A 15891-nucleotide genomic window follows, 5' to 3' on the forward strand; every position below is an offset into this window, starting at 1 on the left:
CAGACACAAATCCCCACATATGTTTCACAACATAATACCTACACACTTCACTTTATTTTGATTAAAAGTTATGCATTTCACTGATGATCTTTAAAGAAATGCTTGCTTCCAGACACTTAAATACACCATTGATATACTATACTTTGTCAACAAAATAAAGATAATTCCTAAGATGCCTCTGAAAAGCTACAGAACCTTTCACAGACCAGCTCATAAACTTTCCACTGACATAAGCAATACAGAGAAGCAGAATTTGCATCAGCTCACTCACTGTATTCAGCAACAAGGGACACATTCTGCCGATTCACAACCTCACTAGAAGGTTGCCCTAGCTAGAGGAAATTGCCACAATGCAATTCAACAGACATTAAGTTTATTAGCTGGGTAGCAGCCAAGTAAAAAAGCGAATTATATATATGTATATGTAAGTTATTATTACCTTTGCTCCACAGACAATGAAAATGACCTCTGTTGAAAGGCTGGTTCAGAATCAGAAGGCAAAACTTCAAGTTTCCTGTAAGATAAATGTTGACTCTTATTACTAAGAATATTGATTTTTTCCTTCTCTTCTTTTTGCTGCATTTAATTTTAGTCCAGCTATCTCAGAGCAACTCCTCTCCTTTTCTTGCTTCTTAGGTTTCATCCTCTTCAAGATAAAGAAGCTACCAGAATGTCATTAGACACCTTTTACTTTACAAGGTTTTACTGACAAACTTTTAATTTATAAGAGACGGTTAAACACTGAAGGCCACCCTTCAAAGGATTGCCCATCTAATAGAGCTCTACCATTTAATCTCCTGCTTGTTGGTGTCACCAGGATGCAGCATTAGCTGATACTAGTTTTGCCATGTCCTCTGCTAACAGGGGAGGATACGGCTATCTCTGAAGTTGTCTCTGATTTAGGTTCAATAATCCATTTTCCAGCTGGATGTAGAACTCTTAGTGACATCAGTGACAGGCTTCTGTACATACATTTTCCTATCGTCTGGAAGCTCTAATCATCATGGTACGTCTACTGTGGTAGATGCTTGACAAATGCAGAACAAAAGGTCAAGACCAAGGAGCTTAGTAAAAGTAAAAGCAAACTTTAGCCTGTGTTATCTAAGTGATATCACAGAGAAAAATCTCACTGGTTTTCTCGGTGACCTGAACTCCAATAGTCTGAACCAGATCCAAAAGCATCCTGCCCTTAGCAATGTGTCCACTGTGAAGAACCAGAATAAATCTACAAATACAGAAGCCTTAAAATGGAAGGACTTAAAATACTGCACACTTTGGCTTCAAAGAGTAAATACATACCCTGTCTTATCACAGTTCCTTCAGCTGGGATTTGCATTATATAACTTCCTAATTATCCTACCTATCATATAGGGATACCAGTTTCTCCTGAAGCTTCATATCCTTAGACAATCAGGTTAACAAAGTAGTATTTGGTCATGTGAAGCTACAGTAATTGAAAAAAGAAAACCTCCATCACTATAAAGTCTTTCAGACTTTTGAGCAGGAGACAGAAAGTCTAAAGGTTATATCATATGGCTTAAGCCAAAGCTTCACTAGGGCAAATAAAGGTGCTGAAACTCTTGAACGTGAAGGAACGCCTTTGTTTGGGTGGGGAGGAGACAATATTTAAAATCATGAATGGCAGCAAGAAGTGAGGACCAGGACACTGGAGTGCTACTGTTTTGTATATCACTTTTAGGGCTTCCCCAGTGGCATATTCTATGCCTCAGTTCCCCTACCTGTAAAACAGAAGTAACAATATTGTTCTCCAGTAGTGCAGAGATACAGTACTGAAGACTTAGATGCGTGGGGTGCATCAGGCCCGGCACTGCTAGCCAGGTGAGAGAAGGGATTGTCCCTCTCTGTTCTGTGCAGATGCAGCTGCACCTTGAACACTGTGTGCAGTTTTGGGTGGCAAAATATAAGGACATAAAACTATTACACAGCATTCAAAGGGGGATTACAAAGACAGGGAATGGTCTAGAGGGCAACATATATGAGGAGTGGCTGAGGTCACTGGGTTTGTTCAGCTCAAAGAAGAGGAGAGTTTGGGGAGGCATGATGGCACCCTACAGCTTCCTCATGAGGGCAGCACAGATGCAGGCACTAAACTCTTCTTTCTGGTGATGACAGGACCTGAGAGAATGGTATGGAATTGCATCAGAGGAGGGTCAGAATGTAAGGCATTCCCCAGGGTCACGGCCCCAAGCTGTCAGAGTTCAAGATGCATTTGGACAATGCTCTCAAATACAAGGTTTGAATTCTGGGCAGTTTTCTGTGTGGAGCCAGGAGCTGGACTCTATGGTCCTCATGGGTCCCTTCCAGCTCAGTATGTGCCATGATTCTATGATAATATTTACTCCCACACAAAAAATCTGCAGGTTTACCACACATAACTTCTGTGTGGTCCTTTTAAATACCTTCCCCAAGTCCTACACTTGCGTTTTTGCCAACATAGTCCACTCTTCTATTTAATTAGGGGAATAAATTTACTTTGAAAAGAATGAATGGGTCTGAGAACCAAGTATACAAAGGAGAGCGAGAAAACCTTTCTCTTTGCTTAGACTGAACAGTTTTGCCTCACCCTTGAACTCAAAGAGGAAGGAAGACAATACATTCAAATGAAGTGCCAATTTCCAGCTGCTTCACAAAATGAGCCCTCAGAAACAGATCTTCTAATAATGCCTAAGTAAGAAAGGCTGCCATCTCCTATTAAGCTTAATCATCTAGTGGTGCTCTTCTCAGAAAACAGAAAAATCACAGGTTCTTACACAGATACAATCCAAATAAGACATGGGTGCTGTAAACCTGTTCCTGCTGCTGAATCACAAAAGGCATTTCTGTGTCTCATTTAAACCCTCACATCATATCAGCATATGGAAATGCAGAAGATTTTAGCTTTTGTTGCACACTAGGAAGACTCTTACTATACATTAGGATACGGCTCTGAAGTCAGAGACCTGGTTGTAGGTGTCCACACTGAGACTTCAAAGGCTGATTTTCCAAGTTGATACTTCCAAGAGCTCCCAATGGGCCCTGTAAATTGGGCCCAAGTAAAATAGGGCTGCTGATTCTTATCTGTTCTCTTGTTGCAAAGAGCTAGATGCCCCCAGAACACACAATCATGAGGATTTTTTTTTTGTATGTTACTTTTTTTTTTTAGCAAAGTCACAGGTTGCAGAAGGGGAGAAGTTTAAATTACTGTTTCTCCTGCTTTTAGAAAAAGGGAACATGCTTATCATTTCAAACTACTGCAGTTGATGCATGATAAAATGCTACTGATGCTACCAAAATGAGACCAAATGTTAATATTTTAATGGTGCCCACTGAGTTAATGTAAAGCTGCAAAAAGGACTTGGTCCTCGGTAGACATAAAACAGTAATAAAATTGGACTGCAGTAATTTTCAACCATTACGTTAAAAGCTATTAAGAAGTTGGGACTTCTGATGGCAAAGACTATGTCAGTGGTCTGAGAAAACCTGACAAGAGCTCACTTTGCCAGTGCTCTGACCACTCTACTACCTATTTGTTTGAAAGCAAATTTACTTCAGGACCACTTATCTTTAAAGCCCTCAACAAATTAGGAAGCATCTATCTCCTCAACTGTCTACCCTTTTCAACAAAGATAATTATCAACCTGACCCAACCACTGACAAAACTGTGCTCAGTTTGGACTACTGGGAAAGAGAATTCTGTAAGCAAGAATTCAGCAGTAAAACCTAACTTGTCCCCAAACCTGGGTATCTACACTGAAGAAACTTTTGTTGGCTTTTGTTGGCTTTTCCTTAGAGGTAGAACAAGTTGGTCTCTTGCACAGCTTCATCAATTTTTAGTATAAATTTCTCTTTAATTACATAATTATCTTGCAGCTTTTGCAGACTGAGTAAATTCAGCCATCTACAGCACAAGCAGAAAAGAGTAAATTCCTCCATACAAAAACTCCAGATTATTCTTGATATTTACATCAACACGGGGAATGAATGGAGTACTGCATGTCCAATTGTAGTGTTTGACATGTGCAAGTGCCACACAATAATGACAAGTTTTTACAGGACAGGAAGACAGAAGACAACAGTAGGAAATTTTTGCTCATATTCAAGGTACCAAATTTGTTGATCTCCAGTCTCATCCACCTCTTGTCCTAGCTGCTGCATATATATCTTACAGCCTTACATGCTTAACTTATAACAGGTACACAACTACATCAACAGCCAGTTAAATGAAAAAATATAGTTAAGAAAAACTGTTAATCTCAGCCATAGTCTTTTAGCAGTCTTGGAAAGCTCCCAATCTTTAGATAAAGCTGGATCATTTTAATCCTGCTGCAACACAGAGAGCTGTTTCCTTACTTTCCAAGGTTACAAATCAACCAATTCCTTTGTGTTTCTCTGGGACAGTCAGTGACCAAATTCATTCTTTCTGAAAACTCTTATTTCCCTTCTCTTCTACTTCTAGGGTAGTGATTTTACTGCAGTCATAATGGGCTACAGAATTCAAAAGACGATTCCACTAAATGCATGATGATTTTTTACCTAATTTTCTAACCTAGTCATCATGAAAAAGCAAACAGATGCTCAGCACATACACAGATGTTACCTAAACTCCAAGAAAGGGGAATTTAAAAACTAAAATAAAGCAGTTTGGGGGATCAGCAACATATCTACATCATTTTCTGCCAAGCAAGTACCTGTTCCCAGCTGTTAATTCCAGAACAAATGCTCTGGGAAGAACTACTTGAATTCAGAGGCCATTGCACTCAGAGCTCTTTTAAATAGCATTTACCATCCAATTAAGAAACATATTCAAATGGAACAACCAACCCTCCAACATCAGAAATGAGAATGGTTATTAGGAAAAAAAAGAGGAGCAAAATAACACAGAAATGTTGTTGGTTTGTTTGGTTTTCTTTTAAACATTGAAACAAAAAATTCTAGTTGCAACCTGACATTTGGGGCAGTTCTGAACAATTTACAGGCTGATGTATGAATTAGACTTGACAGTTCACTTCTGCCTCACAAGACAAGATTCTGGTTTTATCAACTGAGTTTCTCTGGCAACTCAATGAATGAACACTATCTACATTAGCAAGTAGTATGACACAATAAAATTAGTTCTATAGAACAAAACTGGTGATTCACACTATACATATCTGGGAAGGAAAAGAGGGAGGAAGGCTACTTCATGTTAGGTCTAGTCCAGTCCCGTTGAATGAATACGCATTAGCAGTAGGGGAGAGCATTGCAGTACTTCTGGAGCACAACCGCAATTTTATCCCAAGGGAAATGCAGTATACCAAAGCCACTCTGCAATGTAAAGCAAAGCATAGTACATAGGCAGGAGACTCACTTCAATAGCATATTCTTGATCCAAAATAAAATGCTATTGTAAGCATACTGACAGTCACACGGCTTTTGGATTATCAAGGCTTTTGCTTTATTTTTACAAATAAAATCTTGAAGTCTTGATGAAACAAAGATGCCATAAGATCAGCTGACTTTAAATGAGCACTAGATGTCTGCAATCATCAGTATACTTACACTCTACTTTTAGACTGTAATACTTAAAAGCCAACCTCACACTCCAATCTAAGCTTTAAGTGGGGGGAAGAGAGAAATTTGTGGAGGCGCTTAACCCAGAACTTTATCTGCTCTACACATTTCAGGAAAAGCACTTAACATCAAAACCTAAGATAACATTTTTCAAGGCTACCTTTCAGAATAACAACTCACTTAATATGGAACAAATAATGCACTTTATATAAAAGAGCTCCTCATTCTCCTGTTTTGTTGTTTGAACCTTTACCAATGCTTTACTTCACCACAAAAAACAGAGATCAGCTGTGTCACAGGAGAATCCAAAGAGGATCATTTCAAGCTTACGCATCCCGGGTTAATACTTTGAAATGTAAATGCTTCAAGTAAAAGAAGTTTCACAACAACTCCTGCAGAACTGCCACGTTTAAAATGGAAAAACTTCTTTAAGGTCAGTTGGAAAAAATCCAATCCCTTTATCTCTGCTCCTGTTAACAAGGTTGTTGTCAGCCTTAATTCAGACAAAGACCTAAGCTTGGACTACTGTGTTAATTAGAGCTACTACTTAAAAAACACCTGGTAGCTGTATTTTACAACAATGAAATCCTAGCATCCAAACAAGTCATTCAATTTTCCACATTAGAGACAAAACTAATAATAAACCAGCACAAATAAGCAAAAGGATCACAGACCTCACAAACATTCTCAGTCTTATTGAATGAATAAATCAAATATGCATCAAATATGCATACCCAGCTGTTTTTTTCTGAAAGTGCTGTTATCCCTGTCAATGCACTTCAATGATAATTTTTTTCATGTGTATTCTATTGATTTTTAAATATTTCACTGCTCTTCATTCTCAAGACAAATTCATGCAAGAGGACTAGGAAGAAAAGGAGATTTGTGCAAATTGTCTTATTTTAAAGCTGGAACATGGGACTCTGGGGACCCCTCTAAAAGAATTGCATGCATGAATTCAAAACAGTTAATTTTTCACAGTAAGTCACAAACACAGCTATGTTACTGACCACCTCTGTTCTTTGAAGGGTGCTATGCTTTGCAAACTTGCCAATTACCCCGATGGTTCTCTGTAGACTGCGAAGGCTGCATTTTTAACACTTCGCTTTCACATAAACTCTGTAGTACTCAGATGCATTTCTGGATACTGGCATGAAGGTTCAACCTCTATTGCCATACCACCAACTTTCACCTCTGGCATTGTGGGCCAACATAATAAAATAGAAGGCATTACTTTTGGAACAGCCCTTGTATGTTGTTGACATAGCACCCTTTGCTATTGTAAGGCCTTTGACTTGGTTTATCCCATATCCATGTTGCTTGTCTCCATAGATGTTACTGGACTGTCTGTCCACGATTCTGTACTTTGTGCAGATAAGTCTGTCATTTCATCCTGAGCACAATTATGTTCAAAACTGTCTGAAAACAGCAGGCTTTTTTTAGCTAAGATATGATCACCCTGACAGTTATACTCCTCTAGTTCTTGAGGCTACCACTTGGATTTAAATTACCTAGTAATCACCAAAGGAAAGACATTTCCTTTTTACACACAGTCAAGTAGGGGTCTAGGAGATTAGTTAGATATATTTCGTCCTATGGCATGGAAGAAATAGTCAGCTGTGGCTGCAGTGACAACCAGGAGTAAAAGAACAAGAGGGACATCTTTCTGCAGAACAGGAAATGCTTGTCCTCAAAATCTCCAGAATCTCAAACTTTTGAATTTTAGACAGGCATTAAGAAAGCAACTTTGACACTAACAAGGCTAAAGGTATTCTTGGCTACATTAGGCAAAGTATCACCAGCAGGTCAGTAGAGGTGTTTCTTCCCCTCTATTCAGCGTTGGTGAGGCTATATCTGGAGTGCTGTGTCCATTTCTGGGTTCCCTGTACAAGAGAGACATGGACATACTGCAGATATTCCACTGAAGATCATGAAGGAACTGGAGCACCTCTCCTATGAGAGGCTGAGAGAGTTGGGACTGTTCAGCTGGAGACAATGCCTATAAATCCCTGAAGAGAGGGTGCAATCAGGACATTATCAGGTTCTTTTCAGTGGTGCCACTTGCCAGGACAAGAGGTAATGGGCACAAACTGGAATAAAGTAGGCTATCTCTGACTTATCTGGAAATACTTCTGTGCTGTGCGGATGATGGAGGCCTGGTACGTGCTGCCCAGAGAGGCTGTGGGGTCTCCTTCTTGGAGATCTTTAAAAGCCACCTGGACATGAGCCTGGGACCATACTTGAGCAGGGGTTGGAGTAGATGGATCCAGAGGTCTCTTCCGGTCTAATCCACTCTGGGATTCTTTAAAGAGCATAGGTATTTTGCTGCAACTGCCTTATTCTAAGTATACACACTAAATACTAAGCTTTGTATTTTGCAAACATTTTCTGAGATAATAAATCATCTAAGTTTGATACCAATCACAAATCACAGAATTGCAGAGTTCGAAAGAGACCTCTGGTGATCATCTATTCCAACCCTCCTTCTAAAACAGGTTCCCTAGAGTACGTTGCACAGGAAAGCGAGAATATCTCCAGAGAAGAAGACTCGACAAACTCTCTGGCCAGCTTGTTCCAGGGCTCTGTCACTATCAAAGCAAAGAAGTTATTTTCTCATGTTCAGTTGGAACTTCCTGTGTTCCAGTTTGTGCACACTGCCCTTTTGATGGTGCCCCTTCTCTTGGGCACCAGTCCCACCCACTTGACTCAGCTCTTTTAGATATTTCTAAGTGTTGATAAGATCCCATCTCAGTTTGCTCTTCTCCAGGCTAAACAGTCCAAGGTCTCTCAGCCTTCTCTCATAAGGGAGATGCTCCAAGCCCCTCAGCATGTTTGTGACCCTCTGCTGGACTCTCTTCAGTAGTTCCCTGTCTTTCTTAAACTGAGGAGCACAAAAGTGGACACACTACTCCAGATGTGGCCTCACCAGGGTAAAGGGGGAGAACAACATCCCACAACCTGCTGGCTATGCTCATTCCAATGCACTCCAGGATAACATTAGATTTCTTGGCTACAAGGGCACGCTGCTGGTTCAGTCAACCTGTTGTCTTGCAGGACAACTAGGTTCTTCTCCACAGAGTTCCTTTCCAGCAGGTCAGCCCCTAACACATCCTTATGTGTGTGGTTATTCCTCTCCAGGTGCAGGACTCTACACTTATCCTTGTTGAACCTCATAAGGTTCATCTCTGCTCAGTTCTCCAGCCTGTCCAGGTCTCGCTGAATGGCAGCACAGCATTCTGGTGCATGAGCCACTCCTCCAAGCTTTGTATCATCAACAAACTTGCTGAAGGTGGAACCTTTAAAAAGACAAGAATTAGACACACAGACTTGCCATAAAAGTATTGATACTGTTACGGTAAATTTGTTTAACATGTTTACACACTGATCATTTTGATGGGAGTCTAAGTCTACGTTAAAGTGAAAATGCAAACAGATCAAGAGAAAATCAGTGAAATTTCCATTTTATCTTCACACTGAAAAATAAGCAGAAATTATTATAAAACAGTTTTAACCCTCTTTTCTTTTACAAGATAATAAAATCGCTTCACTTTAGAGAAACTTTAGGAATCACTGAACTTCAGCGCCCCCAGAATTACTACTACTATTCAAGTAAGTTCCAAATGTAAGGAAAACTCAAGAGAGTTTGCTCACATTCCAGCTAGTCAATAGTCATGTCAAATATAACGTTCTCCTTGCATTTTCAAAATGCACTGTCACATTGTCTGCATACAGTATACTTACAGCACTTGCTATCTGGGATATCTCTATTTCTAGGAATAAAAATCAGAATAAAACCTTCTCAGATGACTTGAGAACTTCAGGTACTGTATCAGCTCAGCGTGCACACTGTAAGAGTAAGGTGACATCAAGGAATAAGAAGGCACAGAAGGAAGATGACAGTATTCAGCAGTCTTTTTGCAAGCTGGCACAAAGCACAATACCCTAAGCAAACACTCAGAAGCACAGCTCTGTGAACAGCATATCAACACCTTATCTTATCTGTCCAGGGTATATTCTTCAGTGCTTTCTACAGGAATAACAAGATTCAATAGAAAACTAACGATTTACATATTAAAGTGCTGAATAAAGAGTAAGATCCACGTGAAAACAAAGCGCTTGACTTCTTAGCACTAAAGACCCCTGCTCTGCTGCAACAAAGCACTCCACTGACACTTCTGGCATTAACATTTCCCTGGCACATGAAGGTTTGGTTTCTAGCTGCACTGAGATGCACCTGGCATTTAAGAGGCTGATGCAGACTGATACTTTCTTTGATCTCAGAACCGCTGCTGTCCTCCAGCTAGGTGTTTCTCTACTTATCTGATTTCAAGGGCATATTTGAAGTGGCTGTTCTCAGAGCATACCTCAGAGATCTGGTTTCACAGCCTCAACTACTTACTTTTTAAAAACTGGGAATGAGCTATGCATTTTACCAGCACAGATTAACTGTTGGAGCAGTCCCTCAGGAGGCTGATGACCCCCATTCAGGTTCCTCCTCTGTCAGAGGGAATTCACATCCAAATCCCGCTTCAGCTTTCTCCCCACAAGACATGAGGTTATTCTCAGGGAAGCAGACTGTTCCCTCTCTGCTCCAAAAGCTCAATAAATTACCTGAATTATTTTCATAGAAGAGCTCAAAATAATAGAGCTAAAAAGAAAGGAGCATGTGGAAATTTGACTCCGCAGTCCACTGGCTTGTTCCCCAAAGATTATTTATCCAAACTTCCCTTTCACACCTTGAATAAATACTCATCATGGTATTACACAACTTTCAGACAAAAGCATAACCTCTGGTTTGGTAACATATCTTTCAGGTGAGCAGAGTGGTTCTCTGTCTGTACTCAGAAGATTTGGCACACGGAGTTCCAAAAGGAGAAAATCACTTTATGCAACAAAGCAAGAGATGACTAAATTCATCAGAACAATATTCTAGATGCCCTTCTTTCCCCTTCCTCATAGTATTCCCATTGACTTCAGCCAGATTCCTGTTTAGCACCTTTTTTCTGATGATGTGCTCTCTCTAAACACCAAATTCTCCCACTGTCCTGTGTACACAGTCTAATTATCACACCCAAGGCTAGGCCCTGTGGCTAAAAGTCCTGTGTGAATTCAACGAATATTCAGAGAATCGCCAAGGTAGGAAAAGACCTACAAGATCATCCAGTTCAACCGTCCACCTATCACCAACAGTTCTCAATAAATCATGTCCCGCAACACAACATCTGAACATTCCTTGAACACCTCCAGGAAGGGTGACTCCACCACCTCCCTGGGCAGCCCGTTGCAAAGCCTGACCACTCTTTCGAAAAAACAGTAATTCCTAACGTCCAGCCTGAATCTCCCCTGGTGCAACTTGAGGCCATTCCCCATCGTCCTGTCACTAGTTACAAGAGAGAAGAGGCCGACCCCCAGCTCACTACTACAGCCTCCCTTCAAGTAGCTATTGAGAGTGATAAGGTCTCCCCTGAGCCTCCTCTTCTCCAGACTAAACAATCCCAGCTCTCTCAACTGTTCCTCATAAGGCCTGTGCTCCAGACCCCTCACCAACTGTTCTCTGGACATACTCCAGGGCCTCAAAGTCCTTCTTGTAGCGAGAGGCCCAAAACTGAACACAGTACTCAAGGTGGGGCCTCACCAGTGCTGAGTACAGAGGGACAATGACTTCCTTGCTCCTACTGACAACACTATTCCCGATACAGCCAGGATACCATTGGCCTTCTTGGCCACCTGGGCACACTGCTGGCTCATGTTCAGCTGAGCATCGAACAATACCCCCAGGTCCATTTCCTCTACACAGTCTTCCAGCAACTGTGCCCCAAGCCGGTAACATTGCCTGGGGTTCCTGTGGACAAGGTGCAGGACCCGGCACTCGGTCTTGTTGAACCTCATCCCATTGGCTTCAGCCCAGAGATCCAGCCTGTCCAGATTCCTCTGCAGGGCCTTGCTACCCCCAGGCAGATCGACACTTCTGGCCAGCTTGGTGTCATCTACAGACCTACTGAGGGTGCTCTCAGTGCCCTCATCCAGGTCAGCAATAAAGATATTGAAGAGGGCTGACCCCAGTACTGACCCCTCCTGACTTGTGACCAGTCGCCAGCTGGATTTAACTCCATTCACCACCACTCTCTGGGACCAGCCCTCCAGCCAGCTCTTTACCCAGCAAAGAATGTACCTGTTCAAGCCATGGGCTGCCAGCTTCTCCAGGACAATACTGTGGGAGACAGTGTCAAAGGCTTTGCTGAAGGCTAGGTAGACCACGTCAACAGCCTTTCCCTCATCCACCAGGCAGGTCACTCAATCAGAAGGAGATCAGGTTGGTCAAGCAGGACATGCCCTTCATGAACCCATGCTGGCTAGGCCTGATCCCCCAGTTGTCCCACACATGCCGCATGATCTCCCTCAGGACAATCTGCTCCATAACCTTCCCTGGCACTGAGGTCAGGCCGACAGGCCTGTAGTTCCTCAGATCCTCCTTATGACCCTTCTTGTAGATGGGAGTCACGCTGGCAAGTCTCCAGTCTTCTGGGACCTCTCCAGTTGACCAGGAACACTGATAGATGATGGAAAGCAGCTCAGCTATTACCCCCACCTGTTCTCTCAGCACTCTCAAATGGATTTCATCCCACTCCATGGACTTCTGGCAATCCAGGTGGAATAGTAGGTCTCTGACCATTTCCTCCTGAATCATTGGGGGTTTAGTCTGCTTCCCACCCCAGACTTCCAGGTCAGGGGGTAGAGTACCCTGAGGATAACTGGTCTGAATTTAAAGACAGATGTAAAGAAGGCATTGAGAACCTCAGCCTTCTCCTTATCCTCAGTGGTCACATTCCCAGCCGCGTCCAGTAAAGAATGGAGATTCTCCTTGGTCCTCCTCTTACTGTTAATATATCTGTAAAAGAGTTTCTTGTTCTCTTTTACCCCAGCGGCCAAGTTGCGTTCAAGCTGGGCTTTTGCCTTTCTAATTTTCTCTCTGCACATCCTAACAAACCCTTTGTACTCTCCCTGATTTGCCTGTCCCTTCTTCCATAGGAGGTAGACTCTCTTTCTCCTGGAGCCCCAAGAAAGGCTCCCTGTTCATCCACGCTGGTCTTCTTCCCCACTGGCTCATCTTGCAGCTCAGAGGGACAGCCTGTGCCTGAGCCTTTAAGACTTCCTTCTTGAGGAGTGACCAGCCTTCTGGACCCCTTTACCTTCCAAGACTGAATCACAAGGGACCCTCCCTACTAGTGTCCTGAACAATTTAAAGTCCAACCTTTGGAAGTCCAAGGTAGCACTTTTGCTGTCCCCTCTCCTTGCTCCACCAAGAACAGAGAACTCTACCATTTCATGGTGACTCTGTCCAAGACAGCTCCCAACCTCCACATCTTCCACCAGACCTTTTCAACTTGTGAACAGCAGGCCTAGAGAGGTATCTCCCCTGGTAGGCTCTCTCACCAGTTTCAGAGGGAAGTTACCTTCTATACACTCTAGAAACCTCCTAGACTGCTTGTTCTGGGCTATGTTGTATTCCCAGCATATATCAGGGAAGTTGAAGTCCCTCATGAGGACAAGGGCTGGCGATCGTGCAACTTCTGCCAGCTGCTCATAGAACACCTCATCTGTCTCTTCAGCCTGGTTAGGCCGTTTATAACAGACCCCCACCAGGATGTCTGCCTTGTCAGCCCTTCCCTTGATCCTTACTCATAGAGATTCAACCTTATAATCCCCAGCCACAAGCTCAATAACATCAAAACCCCCATTTCTGGGTTAATCTCCAGAACAATGTTGAGAGTTCAGAGAGTAACACCTCATGTTCAGAAATGGAGAAAAAAGAACTATGCAGCTGCAGGAAGATCGCATTTCTACTCATCAGCTGAGCAAATACTTAAAAGTTCCCTTCTACTATTCAAAATGATTTTATATTAAAAAAAAAATCACAAATCAAATGTGGATTCCAGCCAAACTCTAGTTCAGATAAGTTTATGAAGTTGTGTTTTCCTACTTACCCCTAGCTATTTCAAGGAAATACGGTATCCCTTATTGTCTTGAACTCTTGCTTGCTAATCAAGCACTTACTTACGCACATGCACAGAGCAGGCATTCAACCAGTGTGGACTCCAGAGTCAGCTGTTTTTTATATTCAGAAGGTTCACAGAGTTTACAAGAGTAAATTATAAAGTGATCTCTGCAATCATCAATTATTTACTCCTGAGGAATTATTGGTGAGATCAATGAGAAAACTCCTATTGATTCCCAGTATTTCACCTCATATGCTTTGATGTAAATCCATGCTGAGACTGAGACAGAGGTGTCAGCAACATCTGCAGCCTGTTCTGGATGTATGCCAGCCAGATGTCAGAGCTCATACCTCCTTCTCAGTCTTGAAGTTTTTCCAAAATGGATTTTTCTAAACTTCGAAGGGAGCAGATCTCCTGCAGGATCTGGAGTGTCACCTGGAACACTCAGGAGGCATAAGGGGCTTTTGTAAAGGTCAGGACAACAGCCTGCCTCAGCAGTGGTGGTGGTGGTAGGAGTGAGGTTCTGGTAAGGAGTGATGAGGGGGATAAAGTCTTCTGTGATTATCCTGAGAATTCTTCTAACAGATGTAGGGAGTAAAGGCAATGACTGCAAATTCACAGCAACATTCACAAACACTTAACTTTCCTTTTCTCTGACATGCTGCAGATCATATACAGTTAAAGCCAATTGTTTGTCTTCCTTCCATGTAAAGCCTGTAAGCAAAGATGAGCTCTGGGATCATTAAGAGAAGTCCCTGTTTGTTAAGTGTCTTTCCAACCAGCTCCTTCAATTTCAATACTAGAACTGTCAAGCTTCATTAAGAGTTATGGGGCACAACCATTTCACAACCATAGAAAAGTAACTTGACTGCCTTAGCAAACATCCCTTTTTTAAATACATAGTATCTCTTTCTGAGACATAATTTAGGTCTCCTATACCCAACTTCATATTGTAAATATCTTTATTGCTTTTCCTGCAGTGAATATAAAAGACGGTCACAAAATAATTTCATCCTGATTTCTTCTGGTTTCTTTGACTATTTCAAGCAGCCTTCAATGCTTATTCTACTGTTTAGACTTCTATCCTGTCCAAATTCACTATAGCTTTTGTAATCATTCAAAACCTCCACAGAACTGCATTTGTATCCAGCTGCATTTATATCTTCTTCCTAAAGTTGCTTAATCTATGTGCAGCGCTCCTCACAGTCTCACTGCCTTGACCAGAATGGTGTTTAGAAAGAAGGTATGAAGAGCTCAGTGATTAATTGCTGCCCTTTAAAACCAGCTCAAACATTCAGCACTCTGCCACCCAGTCTGAAAGGTCAGTGACCACAACCCACTTCTAAAAAGCCCACAAAAACGGCACTGTAGTGCAGGCTTTGATTTAAACCTTAAGGCAATCACCCATTTCAGGGGAGCTATGTACTTGCTTCCATTTCAAATGTGTTTTGGTCCTCCATCAGAACCTCCGCCAAATTGGCATCCTTGTGAGCACAAGAACGAAGCAGAAAACCATCACAGTTTGAATCATATTTGTATTTTCAGAAAGAAACAGAAATGTAACAGACAACTGCTTACAGAGCTTTAAAGGCTTGACTCTCACAGTTCGACAGATATAAAGATCAATGGCACTTTGCCATTTTCTGTGTTGAAAATGTTCCACTTACTGTCTGATCACTAACTTCCATTTATTTAAAGCAATTTTCTGGCTTTTACAGCTAAGAAGTTACACATGAAAATGAAAATCCTAAAGGCTTAAAAATGAAAAGATTATTAAAAGCAATATCACATTACTATCCCTCACTCTAATCATTTTTCTAATATGACTGCCTGAAGAAACCTTTGGCTTTCTTCATCTGCTCCATGGACCAAAAGAGTACTGTTTATACAAGGGCAGCTCCAAAAGTAATGCCTCCTATTTTGTTATCTTCGTCCACAACATGAGAAGTAGATGTTGATGGTACAGAAGTAGAGGTTGAGCCTTCCTGCCAAAATTCCACTATCTTTTTGTTCCATGTGACGGCAGCAGAGGGGCAGCCTGACAAAATGGCATCTGACATGGAAGTACAGAAGAAGCAAAGGTGTAGAGCTGAATGAGGAAAAAATTGCACTCACTGACATCCACTGAAGCTTCTTGAACAGTTACGGAAGCCGAACAGTGGATATGAGCACAATGAGACATTGGTTACAGTATTTCAGCAGTGGCTGAAGTGACAGTGGGTCACCTTTGCTGGTGCAAATTTTAATGAGTGCTGCATGCAGGCTCCTGTTCAATGCAGGTGAAAATGCATAGATAATATAGTGAGGACTATGTAGAAAAATACTGCTTACTCTATCAAACAGT

At 41.8% G+C, this 15891-nt stretch overlaps 1 protein-coding gene across 5 annotated transcripts in view; it reads right to left on the reverse strand.

Annotated features, from left to right (window-relative positions):
• The window catches only part of TPK1 (thiamin pyrophosphokinase 1), a 314743-nt gene that overhangs the window by 260731 nt on the left and 38121 nt on the right, over nt 1–15891 (reverse strand). For 4 of the 5 annotated variants that reach the window (XM_021388536.1, XM_021388538.1, XM_021388539.1 and 1 more), the window contains exon 2: nt 440–514. The exons of the other annotated variant lie outside the window; for it this stretch is intronic. In XM_021388536.1, coding sequence (XP_021244211.1) covers nt 440–514 — 75 coding nt within the window. The remainder of the gene's footprint in view (nt 1–439; nt 515–15891) is intronic. 5 annotated transcript variants of the gene reach the window in all.

Source organism: Numida meleagris, chromosome 2, assembly GCF_002078875.1.
Source record: "Numida meleagris isolate 19003 breed g44 Domestic line chromosome 2, NumMel1.0, whole genome shotgun sequence".
NCBI lineage: Eukaryota > Metazoa > Chordata > Aves > Galliformes > Numididae > Numida > Numida meleagris.